The sequence below is a fragment of the Lethenteron reissneri genome, chromosome 16, assembly GCF_015708825.2.
Source record: "Lethenteron reissneri isolate LAM-NWPU_2019-01 chromosome 16, ASM1570882v1, whole genome shotgun sequence".
Taxonomy (NCBI): domain Eukaryota; kingdom Metazoa; phylum Chordata; class Hyperoartia; order Petromyzontiformes; family Petromyzontidae; genus Lethenteron; species Lethenteron reissneri.
The window spans coordinates 8,275,503-8,299,096 of NC_083794.1; the positions used below are offsets into that span (position 1 = coordinate 8,275,503).

The following is a 23,594-nucleotide window of genomic DNA, read 5'->3' on the forward strand; positions in this document are numbered from 1 at the left end:
CGCTGGTGACTTTTGCATTTGAGACTTTCCTGGTCTCGTTAGTGCTCATCTGGTTAAGCAAGATTAATTTGAACTGGATAAAACTGCCTATCATAATTACTGATACATACTACTTGACGATCTTATAATTTCAGAGCATATTATGACAGCTGAAATGCATTAACAAGGCATTGAACAATTGAGAAGAATTTTCACCAGTGATTATCCAAATTGAAATGTATTGTTTATGTACACTAACCGAGAGGCATGATGTATGGAAGATTTGTCCGCATGTTCAAGTCTGATAATACTGCACATTCCTGGGCAGGCATGACAATGAATTTGTAACAAAAGACAACGCACAAGGTGAGTGTCAATTGGTTGGCACAACTTGGCAACTGTAGAAAATTAATTGTTTTATATCATTTAGGAATTGTATTAACGAACTTGAACAAATCAGAATAAAGAAGATTTATATGCAATGGTGTCTCCATTACTTCATCAAAAATATCATCCATAAAATGGCCATCAGGCCAAATTTGACTTGCAAACAAGGATTTCCATTGAGAAAGTGAAACAATGCACTCTCCGAATGGTGGCTGTGAAAAAATGTATTGGATTATATGGAAAGGAAAGACTGAAAGACTGCTCGGTATGCTTAATGCACAATGTGTTCAGTGCAGTCTTCACCTTGGCTTACCACAGCCCATTTTTTGATCGTTGGATTACCCAGTACATTGCCTTTGCTGCTCTAAAGCTACCAAAAACTGAAATAGTGAAATATGAATGAACAAGCTCATGTTTGTGTTGGTAAGACCATATCTTGGAAGCCAGTCGTATTGGAAGATACTGCCATTGAGTTGGCTCCAGTTCAGAACGTCAAGCACAGGACATCCTGATAGGAACTTTAAGGACATGTATTAAAGCATAAATGACTCTTCCAATGATCCAAATTAAACTGCAGTCCAGACTTGAAAAGGCACTCAAACGCCTTTATGGGCAAGGCTACATTAACAGTTTGGGTAATAAGAAGCATGACCACTCAGTCGATCTTTTTCAATCATGCATGTATGCACCCACAAATGTAAAAGCTCAAAGAATACAAATTGTCCTTAAAAAAAAACTGGTTCCCTGCAGTTTATTGGCTGCACTGTGCCAAAACCTCCAATCATGACAAAACAGTATACAGTAGAACCCAGTCACTTCAGATCAACTGCTTTCATGCAAAATTGTGGTATAAAATAATTGGACCACACTGGTTTGATTTTCCTTTTATTAAATCTGCCTGGTCGTTGTACGTTTTTTTAAAATTCCAAATGCATATTGTACGTCCCTTGTTGTGGAATTCTTTTTTGTGGTGGTTGCAAGCAGCTTAAACCCTTTAGTGAAGCTACCACCTACCAAATGGGTTTATCCTCCTTTATAACAGCGAGACTCCAGCTGCAGCCAGCTGTGACACAGCTAAAATGCAACGTTATTTGTTTGAGGGAGAAAAACTTGATTACCGCATCAGCTTTAAATTTATTTAAGGGGACTTTCTGTAAATCACTGCACAGAAATGTAATGTGCATATGCCAACCGTGCATTTATCCATCACATGTGCATTTTGGTACCAAGACGAATAACATTCTAAAAACTAAATAAAATGACCATCTTATTATCCGTTATAGATTTTACATGTAAATTCTTTAGAAAAATAATTTTACGCAAAATACATATTTAATTGAACTCTGGATATAAACACAAATTGGTATCAGCAGTGTGAAGTTGCATAAAAATGTCATTAAAATATACTGTAACACTTTAAAAAGGCACTAAACAAGAATTTAAAACAGGTTCAGAAAACAGCCATACGAATTGTTGATAACTTAATAGAAAAATATCTGGAAATATATGCCACTATTTGGGTGCAAGTTTAAGTAAATAAAGATAAAACTTCAGGGAAAGACAATTATATAGTTTATTGTAATACATCTACAGGAATGCATGAAATCATTGTGGCACTGCAGGAACATTTCTAAGCCATGACAATAAACAATGCAATAATGTAAAATCTTTCAAATTGTTTCCAAAAAAATGTTAATGCAATTACACAAATTCATATAACTAGAAAAATTGTGTCATTATTTATAGATTATCAATGAATTTAATAGAATACAGCAGTGTCGCAGCGATGAGTGCAAAGCACTTTCAACCCAGGGACCAAAGTTCTATTCCTGGCCTTGGCGAAACTCAGTGGCAAGTGATATGTGAACAGACCCTGGGTCCCCGACTTCAACCTACAATGACCAGCAAGGTGAAGTATGGTCAAACGACGTTCACAACTGGCAGCATAGGAAGGCCTTCATCCCATAGTGGATTGATACATTTTTTTGTAAATATTGATGAGGTTTTTCAACACTCAAAAATAAAACTACCGTCACACTACACATCTGGATAACACTGAAAAGAAATGCATTTGTGGGAGAGGATGGTTACGGAGGACAAACTGCTTGTAGCTAAGACATTTTTGCACAATGCCACGGAAGAGTAACACAACCCAGTTCTCTCAACATTGTTTACTTTACAAAACACCATCGGTACATAGTTTAACAACCGACACTTGAACATGTTACCAATATACAATTTTACCAGGGAACAAAGTTGCTGTTCATGGAATGTCAGCGATTCAGTGCGAGCCTGTTTACGCTGTCTGTCGCAACAGTCCACTATTGATATATGCTGGCACTATTCGCCCATTGCCTTCCAAATATGTATGGCAATTATTATGTAGGTGGGCATATCACTATGCATGTGGCTTAGATGGGACATCACAGTGAATGAAAACTCAAACCCTTTTCAGCATTTCAAAGAAATCTTTCAACGGTTTAATTTTCCAACATTTTACGGGCAGTGTTTTAAAGTCTGAATCATTAAACGTACGCACCATCACTGTCTGTGAGAAGCTGCATACCAATTCCAGTTGTCTGGGCTGTATTCCAAAATAGAACAAGGTGCATATGATCAAGCCATTGGGGAGTTAATGCTGGAATAGTTCTCTTTTTTCCCATTACAACCAAAAAAATGACTAACACACAAAAGCCATAAAATACAATTACATTTTCCCCAAGGAAACAAAATACATTTCAACCCACGTAACATTGCCACTAAAATGTTTCTGAATTACCCAAAAAATCCATATAAAATTATCTCATTGACCAGTAGAAAACATTTGGTCCATACACTGCTGTCGAGTAAAAGTGCGAGCTATGATTTAACTGAAATAAATTTCTTCCAATTCAAAAAATGTAATTTAAAAAAATGTCCCGACGATGTGGTGTCATCATCAATTGAAAATAACTTCTGGCAGGGGGAGGGTGAAATGCAAGACACTGAAAACGTTACAAACATTATAAAGCATTTAAAAACATCTCTTAAATGAAAATGCAACCTCGAAATCAAATAAAAATAGCCCAATGGTACCCACAATACTCAATGAGGCAAATCATTAAAATAGCAAGGACAACAATGTTTTAATTATAAGCATTAATAGCATTGTACAAGTGGCACAGCCAGATGGGTGTTAAAGGACATACCGAGGGGGCTCAAGCTGGCTTGCCGTGCCCTTCCACAACACGTGCACACGATGTGCATCGTGTATGGAGCATGCACATTGGGTGCACGATGGGGGGGGGGGGGGGGTCTGGAGTTATTCAAAGGGAAAGAATTACGTCCCTCCTTTGTCAACTGCCTCTCGGTTGCTGTGCCGCCTCATTAACTGCAAAATGTTAAAACACCTAACATCCAATTTACATAATTTGTTGCATCAAAACTGCTTTTTTGTGTTTAGTTTGTTGTCCGCCCACAACTCCGATTTGCATGGTAGGCTACGTCCGGTGGAACTTCAACATACATACATGTAGAAATAACAGTGTGGATACAAAGAACCAAAAACTGGAACAAAAGCCTATTGTGTAAAGAACAGTAAAAATCCAAATTTATGTATACAGTCCACGAGTGATGCAAATTAATCAGATGTAGCTATTCCAGTTGTTTACATTAAAGTCTGGCTTTATTGCATTGCCATTGTTTTAATTCAATTGTTGTTTTGGAACCCAAGGAGGTGGAATACAAATGTTTCCCAAGGTGCATGTATTATGACGATGGTGGTGCTTTCAGGGGCATCCATTATCATTTTCGCGAGCAAATACTAAAAGGCCCTTTTGGTCCTTTACACCCTCCCAAAAGGTGTTGCACAAAATGGGCTGTTGTGCAATAATTTAGTATTTTATAATTTCATCAACTGAACCCATTCCCCCACGTGTGCTTGATAAACCCACGAAAATAATTACAATGAACCACTTAGGTCGTCAATGGCTGTGTAGGGAATGAGCGAAATACAGAAGCATCTGTAGCAAAATAATATATAGGTGGACATTAAAAATGTAAAAATAAAAACAATTCATTGGATTAGCGAACATGAATAATAACAATCCGCGCCTATACATATTCATTCATTAACAAAGACGAATTATTTTGGGGAAAACCAATATTTTACAAGCCCTGCTAATGCATTAAGATATGCAACATAATACAGTGTGGCTACAGTACCAGTTTAAATGTGCAAAACTAAATATTTAAGTTGACAGTAGTAGACTAAAAAGCAATACAAGTTGTGCACATTGATGCACAAACTACCAAGCTAAGATTTAATTATTATTTATTTTCATGTGAATATTTTTTGAAAAAGAAAATTTGCCAACCAAAATCATTAAAAAATATAGATTTCAAATGACTATCCGGTGAATAAAAACAAACTTTGTTCAATAACAAGTAAATAAGAATAACTAAAACATAGCAAATCTAATTTCAGTTAACTTATTGATTAAGATGATAAATATATTACTGTATTTAAAATAATGTGTTGTCAATTTAGTGATGTAAGAACAAGCAGGTAAATGAATCACCCAGAATTGCATAAAAGTATAAGATATTCTTCTTAAAAATACTGGCACAAAACAATAAGGCAGAAAAACGACTTTGTTTAGTAACTGTCGACCTAATGTTTGCAACACTATCCGTCATGTCATCATTGTGATATTTACAGCAAAACCTCCCAAAGCCAGCCAGAATTCAGCATGAGCCAAGTCGCTACTTGAAAATAAATAAAATAATAAAATTAAAGAAACTAAAACCTCCAACTGGAACATTATTTGCGTGCTAATTGGGGTGCACGTGGTAGGATATGGGATTCTGCAATCAATGCCTCAGTCTACCACATTGTCGTCCGGTGACGATTTAATACCCTCTGTTGGACATTATTCTCATACATGAATTAAATACATTTTAATTTCTTAAAAAATTGAAGTTTAACTAATTAAACATTTATTTTAGAAAATGTATGTAAAACAATTCAGAGCACAATGTCATCACCGGGCCACGTGGTAAAACCGGTCCATCAGAAGGTCTCTTCAGTCCTTCCCTCACCCCAATTGACCTCATCCTTTCCACCTGTGTTTCATGGTGATGGTGTACTGGATTTAAACTGTACACAAGTGATTTCGGAATTCTCATAAAATCGCACACATTTGATATTTTTAATAGTTCTTCAGTGTTCATTAATGTATTAGGTGTTAATTATGGTTCAATGAAATTGATATGTAGTTAAATTGAAAAATATAAATTATTGGCATTATAATAGAAATCCCGACTTTACCAGAAAAATACTCTCCCCTAATTAGTCCGGCTTTGAGACGTTTTAGTATTTATCACAAAATAATAGTTCCAAGCAGATGGCACAAAACATTTAATCATCCGACTTGTAAAGGGATGGTTAAAGAATGTGAATGGATTTTTCCAGTGTTCTCATTTGCAACGAAGTGCACTGCCGGGAAAGCAAATAACATTCTCTCGATGGCAAACAGCAGTCGCCAAGAGGAAGTATCATAAGATGTCCCATTAGTAAGCATTCTGATTTATCCAAGTCTTTCCCATGAGCGTAATCTGAAAGAATCTTGACGGAAACGATGATAGTAACCAAACCTCATTTTGATCGATGATTTGGTGTCCCTGTTTGAGTGCTGACCATCAGAACATGCTGCAGTCACAGTTTTTTGGCATGTATTCTGCTGTTTAGCAACACATGATTGTTGGCAGAAACTAACAAGAACACACAGCTGGCACAATGCCTCCATGTGACAATTCCTGAAATGGTACTGAATGTATTCTTTTTCAGTTTTCATGGAAACTTCAAAGTACAAAAAAAAAACAAGTAGCAACACTTGACTTTCCAAAGTACACGTGGAATTGGAAATTCTATCCACAGTAGCCGTAGGTTTGACAAATCCTCCCAACACTTTCTTACTCAGGAATGTTTAATTATACCTCCTGACATTACATCAAGTGCTCGCACACTAAAAGCAGACCGACAGCTTGATCACGAAAGCTGCCCACTCTCAAGTCTGCCTCAGTGCCACCGCCTACAAATGCTCGCCATTAGTCAACCTTGTTGATGTGAGTTGACTTGCATGATGTCTTTAAGCACATTTTTTGTGCTACAGCCCAACATATTACGAGGATAAAAGATTTACTTCTTGGGCTTATTGTATTTTTTTCACTTATTCGGAGGGCATCAACTTGACGTTGACAACCTTTACAGTGATTTATTGGGATAAACTCAACGCCCGCCAGATTAAATTGTACAGTGGAAAGGAATTTCAAGTACTTATGGCTTGAAAACATTTCAAACTCGAGCCATCTCGTTTTCTGCAGGAAAAAAACATGGCAGCCTTGTCGACGTTTCTGGGAGACAGGAATTCTGTATGTTCACATTTGTCATGGTGCATTGTAAAAAAAAAATGGTGTAAGGCAGTTGAGGCCATAGCCTACCTCATTTCATATTTTAAAAATAAGTTCAGAAGATAGTTGCGTAAATTATGACATTTCCCAAAGCGATTCTTCCACCTGGCAGTGGCTCCTTGTATTCAGTGAATTTTCTTTTATTTATGAGATCAATTATGTCATACTCCAACCAAATTTGCAATGCTGCATTTTTATAATGATCGCATTTCGAAATGTGGTTGAGAACACTGCTGCATTAGCTTCATACCTTCTGCTCACCATTTGGAAAGTGTCTCATGATGAAATTGAACAAGTGTTATATCACCGCATTATATGGTCAACTTCTGTGCTGTGAAATTACTACCTCACAGCGAGTTTATATTATTCTTCCCTTGATGGGAACATACATTTGGGACACAGTGACACTTGGAAAAATAATAACCATGCAGGGGTTTAACCCACGAAGCCATTTACTACTTCCATGATACCATTAGATGTAACTAATATTCTGGACCACATTTTAGTATAGTTCAGTGCCTTCTGATGGTTATAGAATAAGGCCTGCAAAGAACTAACTTAATTTATTTTTCTCAAAATAAACAATTTCTTCTCATTGGTTGGACCACAGTGCCATTTAGAACCCAATGTACATTTATGAACAAAATTTAAGGAAAACATTTTCAAACAAGGTTTGGCTTAAACAACGTCTCGTCAGGGTGTTTGTTTTGTTTTAATGAGTCCTTGCAGAATGCCTCAATGGCTCTCTCAGGCTTGGACGTCAAAATGAATACTCAGAATGGCAGCGAGCTTGGTTAGTGCAGGATCTCGTGGCCCACGTTGTACGGCAGCACAGAGCTCACGTAGTAGGCGACGCCAAGTGATAGCAGGGCAATGGCCAGGATAAGCATCAGGACTTTGCCAAGGCCGAGGTCAGCCACGACTTCACGCCAGGTGGAGCGCACGCTGGACAGCACTCCTTCCTCGCGTAGAACGCCTGGGTTCAGCAGGCTCTCCATTACCCTGGCAAAAATAAAGACAAAGATCCCCCAGTATAGCCTTAACAGACTGTTGCCACAAGTGCTGGCACACACACAGACACATGCAGACTTTCACAAAACATATCTAAGACAGGGGTCGACAACCTGCGGCTCTGGAGCTGCATGCGGCTCGTTTAAGGACTGCAGCGTGGCTCTTGAAATTCTAAAATAATGGCTCTTCCTTGTTATTTTGGTTGCCGACCCCTGACCATGGAAGTCGAGTTCACCATGGGCAGCGGTCGACAACCTGCGGCTCCGGAGCTGTATGTGGCTCATTAATGACTGTTTTGTGACGTTATTCACATATATTGCATTTTTTTTAGTAACCAAATTTTTTTTAATGTATCTTTTTGTTTTGGTTGCCGACCCCTGATCTAAGACATGTTATGCATACTTTTTTGCGTGGTGTTGTCCGACTTTCATTTTAACATAAAAAAATTACCTAAGATTATAACTTAATGCTCTGAAACAAATATGATAAACTATTATCTTGCCTTGTAACATTAAACAGATGTGAGGAAAAGGTTTTCCCCTTTTTTCTGGCAACAAAATAGGTGTTAAGATGTTAAAACACCTGTTTTGTTGCCAGAAAAAAGGGGAAAACCTTTTCTCATATTTTGGTAATGGCAAAGGAGGTCCCATGATTAAACAGACAGCTTCACATCCTAGCTTAAGTTGCATTGTTCATTTACTGCAGTGAATTTAAAAGGTGGCATAGCTAAAGGTATAACTTCAGACAGAATAAACAATCATCTGAGGCTCATGTGACTGGCTTGTGTGGAATGTTTCACTGCGATTAGCACGGTTGGCTACTTACCGTGCGAAAGAAGTTGAACGTACATACATACTTATCTGCATTTGTTTATAGAATTTATACATGTCCAGTGGTACACTCATTCTTAGTCAATTAAACTTTAACCATAACGTTTTACCTTCAAAAAAGTAATCAGCAGAATGAAATATATATATAAAAATCAACTACTGTGTGGTAAAGAGTTTTATAGAAGGATCTACTGTTTGTAGGGGTGTCTTAATCATTAAGTGAGGTGTAAAACATTTGGTAATCCTATATTCAGGATCCAACAGAGAATGAAAAATATCAAGAATCCAGAAATGTGCCATTAAAGCGAAGCAAATTACAGCATATGCAAAGTATCGATGTATACAAAAGGCAGATTAAATTCAGTGTGGCCTCGACTCTGGTGGGCCCCATTTCCTGCTGTTAAAGTGATTTTCTCCCCATTTCCAAAGTACTGTATCCACAGATGTCATTAAAGCTGCTTCGATTGACTCTGCTTAAAGGACATATATTTGCGAAATGCTACTTTTTCCTCACCCTCAGCTGCTCTCTCATTCCACAGGAAACATCCAACCATGACATTTGTAGAATACAGTAATACCCCGGTTTACGCCGGGGATGCATTCCTGAAAAGTGGCAAGATGAATATCCAAACGGCGTCAATTAATGAGATTTACAGGGTAGGTGGTGGAGGAGAAGGCTAAGAGGCGATGAATAACGAGAGAGGACGGACAATGCGGTCAGCGACTTCAGTGTCGGTTGAGGCGATGCAAATCAGGTAGGGGTATTAATAAAGTGACGACTTATTTGCGAATTGATGTAAGAGGGTGAGACATAAATCAGGGTATGACTGGAGCAGATTTATTAAATGATGCATCTCAATATCAAGTTTTGCAATCTGCTTAAAGCAATGTAACTTATAAGCAAAGGTTGCTTGTAGGCTGTGTTAAATTTTGTATATAAAAAACATGGATCATTCGAACTCTACAATAATAAGCAGTGGATCAGGCTTGAACTTTATTTTGCTTAACCAGGTGATAATTAATCTGGGATTACTGAAATGCTGGGAATCAGATACGTTTCTCATCTTCTGCACCAAAATTTTTAAAGCTACTTACTACCTTTATGCATATTCTAGACTATACTGACATCATATACAAATCAACCTTTAAAACGACTGAATTTGCAAAAGTCTATCTTTTATTCAGCGTTATGCTTCATCTTACAAATTACTCCACTAAACACTGTGATCTTTACTCAAAGGCTGGTTATCAACCGCGTTCAACTCTGGAGATTCATTGGACCTATTAATCTATAATCCATACACACATAACTCTGTCCTTTACCTATCCAAAGTGTTTATTCAGAACCAAAGCCCTTGAAATATTAGATGCCCCACAACATTAACGTGTATTAAATCAAGCAGTCATTCTCTGTTCATATCCCAAAACACCCGAAATTCCATCGCTTATAATGTCTTCCATTACTCTCCCACGTAAATCAACATTTGAAGCTAAACTGTCAATTCTTTGATAACCTCACTTGCAATTTTCATCCAATAACTGTTCATTATTTCTTTAACCTAATTGGTAATTGTACTCTGCCCGAGCCATATTAGGCTCCAGATAAATTATTACTCCGCAATGATTTATGTTTGTGCACTATTTTAGAGCACTCAAGTGACAGTTGTTTTTGTTTCTATTTTCCTTCATTGTTGTCCTTTTGGCATTTTGATGACCCAGATCACTCTTGCGAATTAAGGCTATCCTGGCGTCTTGAATTAAACATATAAACACCCAGCAGCCGCCTACAGCCAATATCTTTTACACACAAGACTGCATTATGAAAACAAAGGTGGCACACTCATTTCACCGAGATGCCACCAATCTGAAGGAAAAAAATCAGTATGCAATTTTCATTGCTCGGATGATTGCATTTACATAGAGAAATACATGATGTGCCTAATCGGCATTCAAAATGAACAGAACACATCCTCACAGGTCGACTGTACTGCAAAAGCTCAAGTAAAGAGCAGTGTTATGTGACATGGCTTCGAGACATTGTTTACAACACAGTTCACAATACTCCATAATCACACGTGCTAAAAGAGAGGCTTTACTCAAGTCAGCAGGGGCATTTATGGCATTTAATTACCAACATCACATGCGTACTCTTGTACATCTACGTTGTATACTAATATCTGAAATTATTGTATTTAGAACAAAAACTGATAGTGAACACAAAAAATAAAATCTGCCTATGAACTTAATCAATAATTATGTACATATGCTGAATACACAAAAGTGAGTGTGCCATAGTGGAAAGTCGGTGCTATTTTAATCTTGTTCATTTCCATATGCCATTACAAGAATCAATATAGTAAGTGAGCTTCGCTTAGAGATCTAAATATTGTAATATCCATATAATTTCACCCGTCATTATTTTTCAGGAACAATTTTCAATTCAATTTCCAATCACAACCAAAAACTAACAGTAAAGTCACAAGTGGAACGGCATAATCTCTGTTGTTTGTATGAAAACATGTTCATATTTTGCCTAAAATTGGGTGTTGTTTGTATGAAAACATGTTAATATTTTGCCTATAATCGGTTGTTGTTTGTATGAAAACATTAATATTTTGCCTAAAATTGGGGGTCGTTTGTATGAAAACATGTTAATATTTTGCGAAAAAGTCTAATTTTGTTTACCCCCATTGCTTTATGTGGAGCTATGTGATCCATTCTCTATATCTGCTGACTTTTTCATTGTTTATTTTACCAATCTGTGGGGACTGCTCCATCATTATACTCTGTAATCATAGATGCACCCTAGTGTCGGGTGTTAAGTTACATACAAAAATACTCAACTGCCTGACCTCACATATGTATGTATGTATGCAGAACTTATTTCGCACCAAACGTAGCAAACACACTTTCTCACTGGCCACCCAAAGAACAAAGCAATCAGACATTAAAGCCAGCTAGCCAACAATAAGCCTCGGGCATAAGGGACACGTTAATAAATCGATACTCACTGGTGCCATAAATTACCTACTTCAAGAACATATATAACAGAAAATCTGTTTTGGAGAAGACAAATGGATTGCAATGGACTGCCATAAAATCATCTTGTACACTCAGCCTTTTGCATTTAAAACAAGTATGACCACCAATTTATACGTAAGATCTTTAGTCTATCAGCAGGATACACATATATTACATTGCTGTCAACCAATATTTTCAGCCAGTGAAAATAAAGGGTATGGTATTTACACTGTGCAGAACTATATACAATATACATTGAAAATATTTGGTAGACATTGTATTTTGAGGCTATCATTAAACTACCTTTAACAATGAGGACATTAAAAGTTTAAAGATAAATGTAATAGAACCAATATCATTCAATAAATATTTGAATATAACATTCATGATACTTAAGTCATGGGGATAAAGGCAATATAAAAACGTTAAAAAAGCAAGTAATAATACAACACTGCCATTATTGTCGATTAAGACACTAAAAAGTGTAGGAACTTTCCCCATGCTAACATGTCTTGTAAAATATGATTATCGTAACCCACCCAACGGCTACACGGCCATGACAATGTTCAGTGTCAGGTTTAACGTGGAGAAACAAAAGATTAATTATTTCATTACAAATAGGATACGAATTTGTTCACATGAATGGGTAAGTGCTAAAATGATGTACTATTTATTAAACCTGCTCACGTATATTTATACAATAGTTTAATTTAAAAAAATTAGATACCTGTATGCTTTTCCATACATTGATTTCTTTGTTATAATTATGTTTTAATTACCTTAAATATTCAGACCATTAAAGTAATTGTTTCACATCCCAAGAGGATAGTTGTTATTTAGTGCTGCCTCTGGCAAAAAAATGTCCTTCAAAATGTATGCATGGAAAATCTTAGAATGGGCAAATGCAAGTTAGTGAGAAAACAATGATCACTGTTGTAATAAACTCGTTTTGTTTATGCATAAACAATATGCCTATAATTATTTTAGAGCATTCATATTAATTTTTATAACCATAGCTTAAAATGTAGATTTAATGACATTTTATGGTGTCATTTTGACAGCACTTCTTAATATTTTCCTTAATTTATGGTTATGTTAAACTCGCCTAGAGTTTTTTGTATTAATAATTCAGCACTTCCTGAACATACAACATGCATACGCAGCAAAATTAATAATTTACTAAACTAATTATTAGCTACACAACGTTATACATCCATTGAAAACAATTTGTTTAAAGAGAATGTGTCTACTGTGTAATAATTTCAAGTGGACTAATTTTAACAACCTTTTAATTCTTAAATAAACACAACTTAATTTATACCATTAATATGATAATTGAACAAAATTTAATATTGCATATCACCTTATATGCATTTCCAATACAGGTTCAAAGCATTCCTGTAGATATGTGAAATACAATATGCAAACAGTAACTGGAATCTATGGTTGCAAGGACCCTGAACAAATCCCAGGAATGTGTACTGCTGCTGCTTCTAACCAACACATAACCTACAGGCTTAACGTCGGGGTTGCATTCCTAGAAAATGTGACTTAAATTGAAGAAACGTTAAGTGAAGCAACGTGAAGCAAAGCCTACTTTCCCATAAGAAACAATGCAAATAGGGGAGGTTATGTTCATGTGAAATTTCCTATCACACTTAAGAATATGATAAACATTCTTAACATATACATTTAATGTAAAAACTAATAACACTACTGATTAACCGTTGCTAGAAGTAGAGAAAAGGTTAGTTTAGGTTAACACTCACCCGTGTGTGCTATGAAGGGCCATTGCCCGAAACGTCGCCGATTTTATAGTTTTCTTTTCAGGCCACACACAATGTGGATCATTGACGAATGTGTCGAGTTAATTTTTTGGGAGAATTCATCTCAGGTCAGCTGGGTTCGTAGCACAGTGCACTAACCACTGTACCAAAGACCCCCCTGTAGCCTTTAACAGACTAGTGGCAAGTGCTATTAGCGAGTAGCACTTGTGAAGGCCGGCACGGCACACGAGGAGGCGGGTGGGCCAGCATCACGCACGCCCGGCCACATTTGTCTCCCAAGTGGCGACGTTTAATACACACCACACCAGGTATTCATTTGGGGCTGAGTCGAACTAGGGGAGGCCCAGGACATGATTAAGATAATCGCTGCCACGGATGTTGATAGTGGTGGTTGTGGGCAGAAATTAAACTTGGGTCTCTGCTGGGTTTGTATGCACAGGTCACCAACCACTGTGCCACCCCACTCACAACAATAACCGCCATTCGCTACGAAGTGGCGATGACATCACCAAAATTAACTGAGATGAGGGTACGCCGCAGTGTACTTTATAATTCCGCATACTGTAAAATTTCGCTCACCCATGTAGCCCAAGAAAGCGAGGACTTGCAGTAGTCTGGCCACGTAGATATACACTGGGCCAGTAGCGTGTGTCGCCTTGCAATGCACGTGGCACGCAGCCGTGGAAATTAGTTGCCCACCAGCAGCGACGTTAGAGCGATACCACACAACGTTAAATGCTTAAACGTTAAAGGGGCTGACGTTAAGCGAGGAGTGATTGTACTAGGAACCTCATTACTACAAGGACAATTTCTTCACCAAGTACCTATTATGGTTTTTATTTTAATTTCCAGTATATGGCTCGCATAACAGCAATTTCTAAATGTGGTGCAGTGATACAATTTAGACTTTTATATTAAAGTTACAAACCACAGCAGCAAAACGTGTAACAAAAAATTACCTTGATATTATTTGGTTTTGTTTTTCTAAATATGCAGTGATGAGGCTATGTAACATTCAAGGAGTGAACCAAGAGAAGATTAATAAAGTTGTTCAAAATACCTATTACAAATTAAACCCTAATAACATGTACTACCATATATGAAATACTTTACTTAATTCCTTTTACTTGAAACAGCCAAACCAATTAACATTCCTTGCACGATTTTTCCACAATGTCTTGAATAAGATTACATTTTAGGCTGTTAAATATTACACAAGTTTTAGCTTAAAGTACATTAAAGAGATTGCCAATTAAATTACATTTACTTTCCATTATGTATTCATTCAGGCTACCATTCATTTAAAATAGGTATATATGGCTTAAACTTTGGTGAATACCACTGTGTAGCTTGTGTTTCGAGCCTAAGATGTTCAAAACAAGTGAGTAGAGTTTAAAGTATTACAAAGAAACAGCATAATATTACCATGAGTTTGAAAAAAAAATACTGGCATAACCTCAGGCCAAACAAAACATTACAGAGGTTTCATGTTTTGGAAACAAAAACGGTTATAGACATGAAATGGAAATGCAGCTGCCAAAAGAGAGGAGTGGACAATCGAACAAAAAATCTGTGCAAAATCCCTAAGTGGTGGTTTTGTAAAAATTATTACACTTTATATATATATATTTTTTAGAAAGTCAGGAGTTAATTTTTCGGTCAGAAAGTGGATGTCAGGGTTAAAAATGAAAATCACATCATAATGCGCGATCACTGGAGAGAAACACATGCAGGAGAGGGTTGCCAGCTGGGATTATGCCCAGGCCCTCTCCTCTTTCAAGTGCCCTTCTTACACCTCACAAACCGTTGTTCCTTTTTGGGAATTCAAATAATTGTTAAAGTGCCCTGCCTTTGTAAGCAACTAAATCAGACCTTATGTACAGGGTGCTTAACAAAATATGTTAACACTTATATGGGACTATCATTTTTAATGGGAAAACAACGGATAATATACTGTAACATGATGACAAATGTATGTTAATAGCTTCAAAAAGTCAAAGGGTCTCCCCACTTGTTCGCCATCATTCTCAACGCATTCCTGGAATCTTCTCCAGGTGGTCTCTAGTGCCCGGAGGCACATTTCTTGCGGTATATTGTTGCATATTCTCACAAGTGTTCATACAAATTTTAAGCACCCTGCATATTGGGATAAAAATGGCACCACCATCCAAAATAATGGTGGCTTCTTATGAAGTCAGTTGAGAAGTTGTAAGCCTCATCTAGGTTAGTATGCATGCATAAAGCCATCTCTAGAGTTGCTATATAGGCAGTCTTTGTACGCGATACATATATATCGGTTTTTTTTTTTTAGAATATGAATATCGTATTTTCCCTCATATAACCCGCGGGGTATACCACTTTTTACAAACAAAACAAGACCCTGCGGGGTATATGGAGGTACGGGCTATCCCAAAAATATTTTACACGTGTGACATGTCATTCCTCGTTTAATTTGTTCATGGTAGGACTATCCACTATGCAACACTTACCTTTGACTAAAGCACTGCTGAATAAACCACTAACATTAAAATTGCACATGTTATCTTATCACGTTTTAAATTATTCGAATTGTTCGTACAATGTTTACATTGTGCAATGGGAAGGGCCTTAAAAAGCGTCTACCAGACGCGGAATCATAATTGCCGAGTCCCTTAGGTCGCTGCTATTGACTGAGCACTAAACAGTCGCGACCATGGGCTTTGTTTCAAACTTCCAATGGCTTTGTTGCCAGGAGGCAATGACGTTAGTGTAGTGCCGCTATTGTCTGCGCAGTGCACAATCTACCAGTGCTAAAACTGTACAGGGGTAACTACCGGTCCAGTAGCTGTAATATGATGAGTTCGAATGCTGGTAAGCCTAACAGTACACTTACTTACTTATCTACCAGTTATGTGTTACTTATTTATTGGATATTTACTTTAGTTACTTATTTACCATTTTAAGTTCGCTCGTTTCCAGTTAGTTTGTTTTCTTTGTGCACGTTATATGAATGTTAACAATTGATAGTGGAATATATTAAAAATGTAAACTTTGTATTAATATGATGGAATTAAGCTGCGGTAACGACGTTAAAGATATGAATGCATGCGGGATATATGACGATGTGGACTATCTGAAATTTGTTTTACACAAAACGCTATTTTTGCAGGGTATATGCATCTGCGGGTTATATGCGTATGCGGGCTATATGCGGGAAAATACGTTAAATTGCTATTTTTTAAGCTGAACCTCCGATAGTACTTTTAATGATGTACAATGGAAACAATTAGAATGGATATCTGTGCACAAGGAGCAAATAATTTCAACATAAAATAAGTACCATTGTGTCCAAACAGAGATATCCGTGATTACATGTGCATTACCTGATACAATTTATAACGTGGCCAGTATTTTGAGCATGCAGTCAAATGACTGACCTCATTTTTTCCGGCACAATCGGCAACTTAAAATGCTTGTTTATCTGCACACACGAGCCGTACCCTTCGTTCTCGGCCAGTGAAATGGCTCCCATGCTCCCCATGGTGGGTGGCGTGCCAGCAGCTAGGCCCTTCCCCTCTTGCTCCTCCAGAGACTCCAAGAGACGGAGCACCTCTTTGCACACTCCACGTCTCCGAGCCAGGACCAGTGGGGTGGCACCCTGGTGGTTGCTGTGTGCAGAAAAAAAGAACAAAAAAAATCACTCAATGCCGATCGCCACAGCACATCAATATTCAGCAGCACAGTGTCGCACTAAATAACGTAGGGGCGTTAAAGTGAAAAACAGACAAACAATTCTTCAAAGCAGACACTGTACTCCGTGCCACTGTTATATGCATCCTCCTTTATGCATATTGAGTGGCCCTATGCCAATAGGGAGTATCGTGGCTGGATCAGACATCAGGCACAATCAAAAGGAGCGTCCACATTTGAGAGCAGATGTTGTTGGAGACACTAAATTAGGTGAATATTATGGATAGTTGCTGGCACTGTGGAAATTAATAGCAACTCAACAGCACAGCCAGAATCAGAAAGGTAAGAAACGTATGTACAATTATGCACGTCCGGAATAGACAACAACAATCATGATGGACCATACGCTTAAAAAAAATGCACCGTACATTGCAATATCTTTAGCACAAGAAACACTATGAAATAGAAAACTAAAATCTGGATGATAAAAGCGTGCCTTTGTGATTGCAATGTCCATACAGTAAGCTTGTTTCCAAGCAGAATGACAAAGTGAAGTTCATGGCCGGAGATATGAAAATATACAGCCTTGAGTAATTACGCAGTGCGCCTGGATAATGGGGCGGTTCTGGAGATAATGAGACGCCAGAGGTTCACATGTCACAAGACTTGTCATCTTCACACAAATATATTGATTGTGGCACGATGTTCAAGCGAGATGAGAGCGCACCCTTACAGCGTAGCCCTGGTGGGGACACGGAGTAATCATCTATTTTAGATAGTCTGGCATGACACATTAGGTTCAAACATTCTCCGATGCACATTAAAGAAAATTATAATTATGTACATATCATTACTGGGAAATTTCACAAGGGGTGAACATTTTAAGTTATCATAGCAAAGATGAGTACAACATATGCTTCCCTCGTAACTGGCAAAGCGGGACCTATAGAGTCTAGAAGCAGACACAAAAGCCATCTTGGTAGCCTTCGAAAAGGTGTCCTGCTGTGCAGTTTAATGTCTGTCACACAGCAGCATCACATGCTTCAGTCAAACGCACATTTTAAAAGGAAATCCAAAGAAGCACCGAGCCATCAATTATAATGGATTATTGAAGTCACAACATATTCACTCGCAAAAGAATGGATGTTTTTGCTTTATATTTTTTATATGCTCCAGTGATCCCTGCAACCACAAGAAAGGCCATTACAAACACGACAATACTAAACAAACACGATGCTTGAAGAAAGAAAAACTCACTGAATTGGAGGGGGAATACATTTTTACACCACTACACCTTACAGCCTACGCCGCATGTTCATAATAAAACGACTCAATTAATTGTTATTATTTTTAAATGAGGAGCAGTGACATGGTCAAATATATTAAAGTTCAGGGCACAAATAATTTGATTTAAATGCAATCTCAATTTCCAAACCATAATCCCATCAATAACTGCATGAATCAATGTTAATCTAATAAAGCATATTATTGATGAATAACCAAAATAAAAGCGTTTCCAATCATATCTGTGGTGATTAATCTCAGGCATTTTAAATATTGCTCCTAAAGCTAAATATTGCAAAAAAAAATACACCCTCCAAATGCAACCAATAACTCATATGTAACCACTTTCAGCAACCGCAAATACCACCTAGCTCCCTCCGGCAAATCCACCATAACTACCACGATAAACTAAATGACAACACCACTATCACCAGTGGCTCCAATACAACCACTACCACCACATTTAGACACTCAATCACTAACCACGCCTGAAACAGCCCCACCACAACCAAAACGCCTCCACCTCAAGCATCTTCTACCACTTCCACAATCAACTCCAGCAGCTTCACCACCACCACCTCCAAGCAATGCATCTGCCACCACCAGCTAACCACAACCAGCAACAACCACTCTCACCACTCCCAGCACCTCCGATTAGCACGGTTGGCTACGTACGGTTGCGGAAGAAGTTCAACATACATACATTTATTTCCACCAATACCACAACCTCCATCATCACTACCAACAGCTTAACCTCTACAATGACCGGCCCTAAACTACATTTACCCTCATCACCTCCGCTTTATTCTTACTGACACCTCCACCCTCACCATTACAAACACCTCTCCACTCACCACCACTTTCACTACCATGCCACTCACCACCGTGATGCCACCCTCACCAACGCTCTCATGTCCTCCATCTCCACCACAACTGTCATGGCAGTTACACCACGGCACTGACCACTACCCTCATTACCACCACCCTAACCGTCTGTAGCCTCACTACCACCCCCCTTTACCACTATCCTGACCCCCGGGGGTCCACCCTTACCACCACAACCCTCAACATGACAGCACTCAATAATACTGTTACATGACTCGCCACCAAACCCAACCTCACATACACCACCCACAACACAGCATTACAATACCCACCACCATCATCGTCGTCTTCACCGCCACGCAGCACCACCACACCCTCCATATCACCATTATTAACCCACACCACCATCCATCCTCATTAGCACCACCTTCACCACTACCACGCACAACATTCTCACAAAATATTCCCCGTATAGCCTTAACAGACTGTTGGGGTAAGTGCTGTTAGCGAGTGGCACCTATGCACTATGAACGCAGGTACAGCCACACTAGGGGGTGGGTGGCCAACACCACGCCCGGCCGCCTTTGTCTCCCCCAGTAGCGACGTTAACACACCGTACCAGGCACTTCTCACACCCGCCCACCCCACACTCAACCATCACGACACTCACTATACAACTCAACCTCACCAACATCTTCAACACCACCACCACCCATAATATTCATAGCATAGGTTTTTGAGTCAGATCGCGTTATTTATAAATGTGTCGTAACCCTCCACCACCCGACAACGGCCAACCAGTAAAAAAAAGACGTGTCACGTTTTTCAAAGGACAAAACAATTCACTTCTTTAGCCCACCGGTGTGTGCTGAAGAGAGAATCAACAGCACCACCACCACCACATTTGCCCTCCCTCTCCCATCATCATCATCTCCCTTCCCAACCCCCTGTACCCGAGGTCCGGCCTGAGCCCGCTGGCCACGAGGAAGCGCACGGTGTCCCCGTGTCCGCACAGGTGCAGCGCCGTGTTGCCCTGCGCGTCGGTGGCCGCCAGGTCGACCCCGTGCCGCAGCAGGAGGCGGCACACGGGCAGGTGGCCCCGGGCGGCCGCGAGGTGCAGCGGAGTGCGGCCGCGGGCGTCGGGGGCGCACGGGTCCGAGCCGCTCTCGAGCATGCGGCGAGCGGCCGCCGCGTCGCCCTGGGCACAGGCCCGCAGCAGCGGGGAGGCCAGAGGGCCCGCGTCGGCCACCAGCACGTACGCCATTCACGATGTTAAATACACAATGATGATGATGATGATACTTCCTACACGGAATAATCACAGCACACGGTGGGAACGCTACCCAACCCCCCCCCTACCCCCCTCTCTTTTTTGTTTTCGTTACGCCGATTTTATGACAGGTGAAGTAAACGCATTGTTGCGCCGATGTTGATGTTTTATTTTCTTATTCTTCTTCTTCCTCTTCTTCCAGCGATTCAAGTTGCGGGTTAATTATTTATCAACGTGCGCCACTGTTAGTCACTGAATGTCGCTCTGGCCGCTTTCAACGTTGTGGTGGTGTCTGGTGTTGTGTGGTGGTGTGTGGAACGGGAGGGGGTCCAGGTGGGAGGTTGCACAGCTCGAGGTATGGGTCGCGAGACGCGGCTCACGGTTGCTTGTTGTTTTTGACGGCTATCTCCAACACGGAGGCATCAAGAGACGACGACGACAACAACAACAAAAGCGCTGAATCCGCGTAGCCGCCACCGCCGCCACCGCCGTCGCCTCCTGGCTGTGGGGGTGGTAGGCGGGGCCGGGGACTTGAGGGCAAAGAGTGGGCGGTCCCACCCCACTAGCCCCGCCCTCACTCCCCACACTCGCCCCGCCCCCACCTTCACTAGCCCCACCCTCACTCTCCACACTAGCCCCGCCCCCACCTTCACTAGCCCCGCCCTCACTCTCCACACTAGCCCCGCCCTCACCTTCACTAGCCCCACCCTCAGTCTCCACACTAGCCCCGCCCTCACCTTCACTAGCCCCGCATTACTAGCCCCACCTCTACTAGCCCCACCCCCACTCTCCACACTCGCCCCCATCTTCACTAGCCCCGCCCTACTAGCCCCGCCCCCACTAGCCCCGCCCTCACTCTCCACACTCGCCCCGCCCCCACATCCACTAGCCCCGCCTCCACTAGCCCCGCCCTCACTCTCCACACTCGCCCCGCCCCCACCTTTACTAGCCCCGCCCCCACTAGCCCCGCCCCACTCTCCCACGCGCCCGCCCCTCACTCTCCACACTCGCCCCGCCCCCACATCCACTAGCCCCGCCTCCACTAGCCCCGCCCTCACTCTCCACACTCGCCCCGCCCCCACCTTTACTAGCCCCGCCTTCACTAGCCCCGCCCTCACTCTCCACACTCGCCCCGCCCCCACCTTCACTAGCCCCGCCCCCACTAGCCCCGCCCTCACTCTCCACACTCGCCCCGCCCCCACCTTCACTAGCCCCACCCCCACTAGCCCCGCTCTCACTCTCCACACTCGCCCCGCCCCCAACCTTCACTAGCCCCGCCCCACTAGCCCCGCCCCCACTAGCCCCACCCCACTAGCCCCGCCCAATCCCCACGAGCCCCCGCCCCTCCACCCACACCTAGCCCCGCCCTGACTACACCGCCCCCACTGTGTACGGGTCCCCGAATGCAAATGCTGAGAACGAAAACGCGAAAAAGATTCTTAGGTTTATAACTAAATCTCTCTGTGTCATCCTAGTAACTAGAGGTGGTAAACAGTACTGTGGTGTAAACACTCAGCTCATTCCCCCCCTTCCACCAACCACCACCGATTCAAGAATGAATTATTATGTTTTAGGTGGCTACGTGGCTTCGAGTCCGTAGCCTTGAGCTTCTTACCGCTGCAATAATCCGTGATTTAAACCGAGGTCTCAAATGTTGGTGAACGTGTCTATCACATTTGGTGTTGCGCTCAATTAATTCCAGCTCGGTGAATGATAACATCTACGAACATTGCTCCGCGCAGCAAGGCGGGTGGGGGAGTGTTGTGGAATATTCGTCGCTTGACAATTCAGGAAGGGTATTAATTATAGATTTGAAGCTTTCGTGACTGCAAGGGTCCCATACTCTTAGGTTTTTTCGGTAAAGTCACGTAGGTAAAAATAAATAATAAAAATAAATAATAAAAGAAATAATCTTTATTTTAAAAATTCTAGTATTTTCACTTTTATTATTTATTTTTACCTACGTGACTTTACCGAGAAAAACCTAAGAGTATAATTCAGGAAGGGTTCTGTGACACAGTCTCTGGGCTATGAGACATCTTTACCTAGTGGCAAAATATAATAGGTTTTTACCCTTTCAACTGGTATAAAACTGACACCTTTATACAAGGGATCATGTTTGCAATAACCACAACACAAGCAGTCAAAATGCAAACAAAAAGAAACAACTCTGATAATGACAGTGCATATCATTATCAATGACAGTGCATATCATATAATGACAGTGCATATCATTATCAGAGTTTATTTTTGTTTGTATTTTGACTGCTTGTGTTGTGGTTATTGCAAACATGATCCCTTGTATAAAGGTGTCAGTTTTGTATCAGTTGAAAGGGTAAAAACCTACTATTAAAGTCTCTGGGATTGATGCACTGCTCTGGACGACTTCTGAATGGATTATTTTGTCTCCCGACGTGATGGTGACTGCACAAACAAGGATAATAAAAACAAAATGTTGAGGAAGACAACAAAATCTATGATTTGTAACGATGGGGTATATGTAGTGACCACTGTAGGGGTCACGATTCCTATACATTTTATTGATTTACATACAATAAACACGAAACAAAAAAACACATTGATTTTTAAACACGCAATTCAATGCGTGTACCGTGAGCTTAAAATTGATTAATCGATCCGCCAGAACATCCCAAACAAATACCACAACTGAAATCCTTGACGTTTTCCAGGGTGTGTCCACCCTAAAGTTCTGTGTTTCAATTCTGTATTCATTATGTCAATCCACTGCTGTGTAGAGGTGTAATTGTGCATGGCCACGGATGTTGAGGTGTAATTGTGCATGGCCACGGATGGCTAACAAACACAAGGGGCGGGGTTACGGCCGTACACAGGGGAGGTGCTCGCACCGACGTCCGCACCTGCATCCCCCACGGGCCCCTCCCGGGGGCCGAGTCCTATAAAAGGTGGTGAGCCGGAGGGCTCGAGGTCGGGGCTCAGCCTTAACCAGAGAAGAAGGAAGACCTGCTAGAATAGGCCCCAGAGCTCCCCTGGCTCGCTGTCCTTATAAGGGCCGACCAGGGCAAGCCGGTGGCGTGGCCCCGAGAGCCCAGACTGACAAGC

General features: G+C 40.7%; 1 protein-coding gene across 1 annotated transcript; it reads right to left on the reverse strand.

The window, feature by feature from the left end:
• Window positions 1-1,925: 1,925 nt before the first annotated feature.
• On the reverse strand, window positions 1,926-21,035 carry ANKRD46 (ankyrin repeat domain 46). Its single transcript, XM_061552313.1, has 3 exons — window positions 20,197-21,035; window positions 16,945-17,112; window positions 1,926-7,818 (listed from the first exon to the last, which is right to left on the reverse strand). Exons 1-3 carry the CDS (start codon window positions 20,505-20,507, stop codon window positions 7,611-7,613), a joined length of 687 nt encoding a protein of 228 aa, XP_061408297.1. The 5' UTR covers window positions 20,508-21,035; the 3' UTR covers window positions 1,926-7,610.
• Window positions 21,036-23,594: the final 2,559 nt, after the last annotated feature.

Coding starts and splice junctions, on each gene's coding strand:
- ANKRD46 (XM_061552313.1), bottom strand. CDS start 20,507: ATGGCGTACGTGCTGGTGGCCGACGCGGGCCCTCTGGCCTCCCCGCTG. Junction 17,113..20,196: donor GGGCTCAGGCCGGACCTCGG/GTACAGGGGGTT, acceptor TTCTGCACACAG/CAACCACCAGGGTGCCACCC. Junction 7,819..16,944: donor TCACTGGCCGAGAACGAAGG/GTACGGCTCGTG, acceptor TATTTTTGCCAG/GGTAATGGAGAGCCTGCTGA.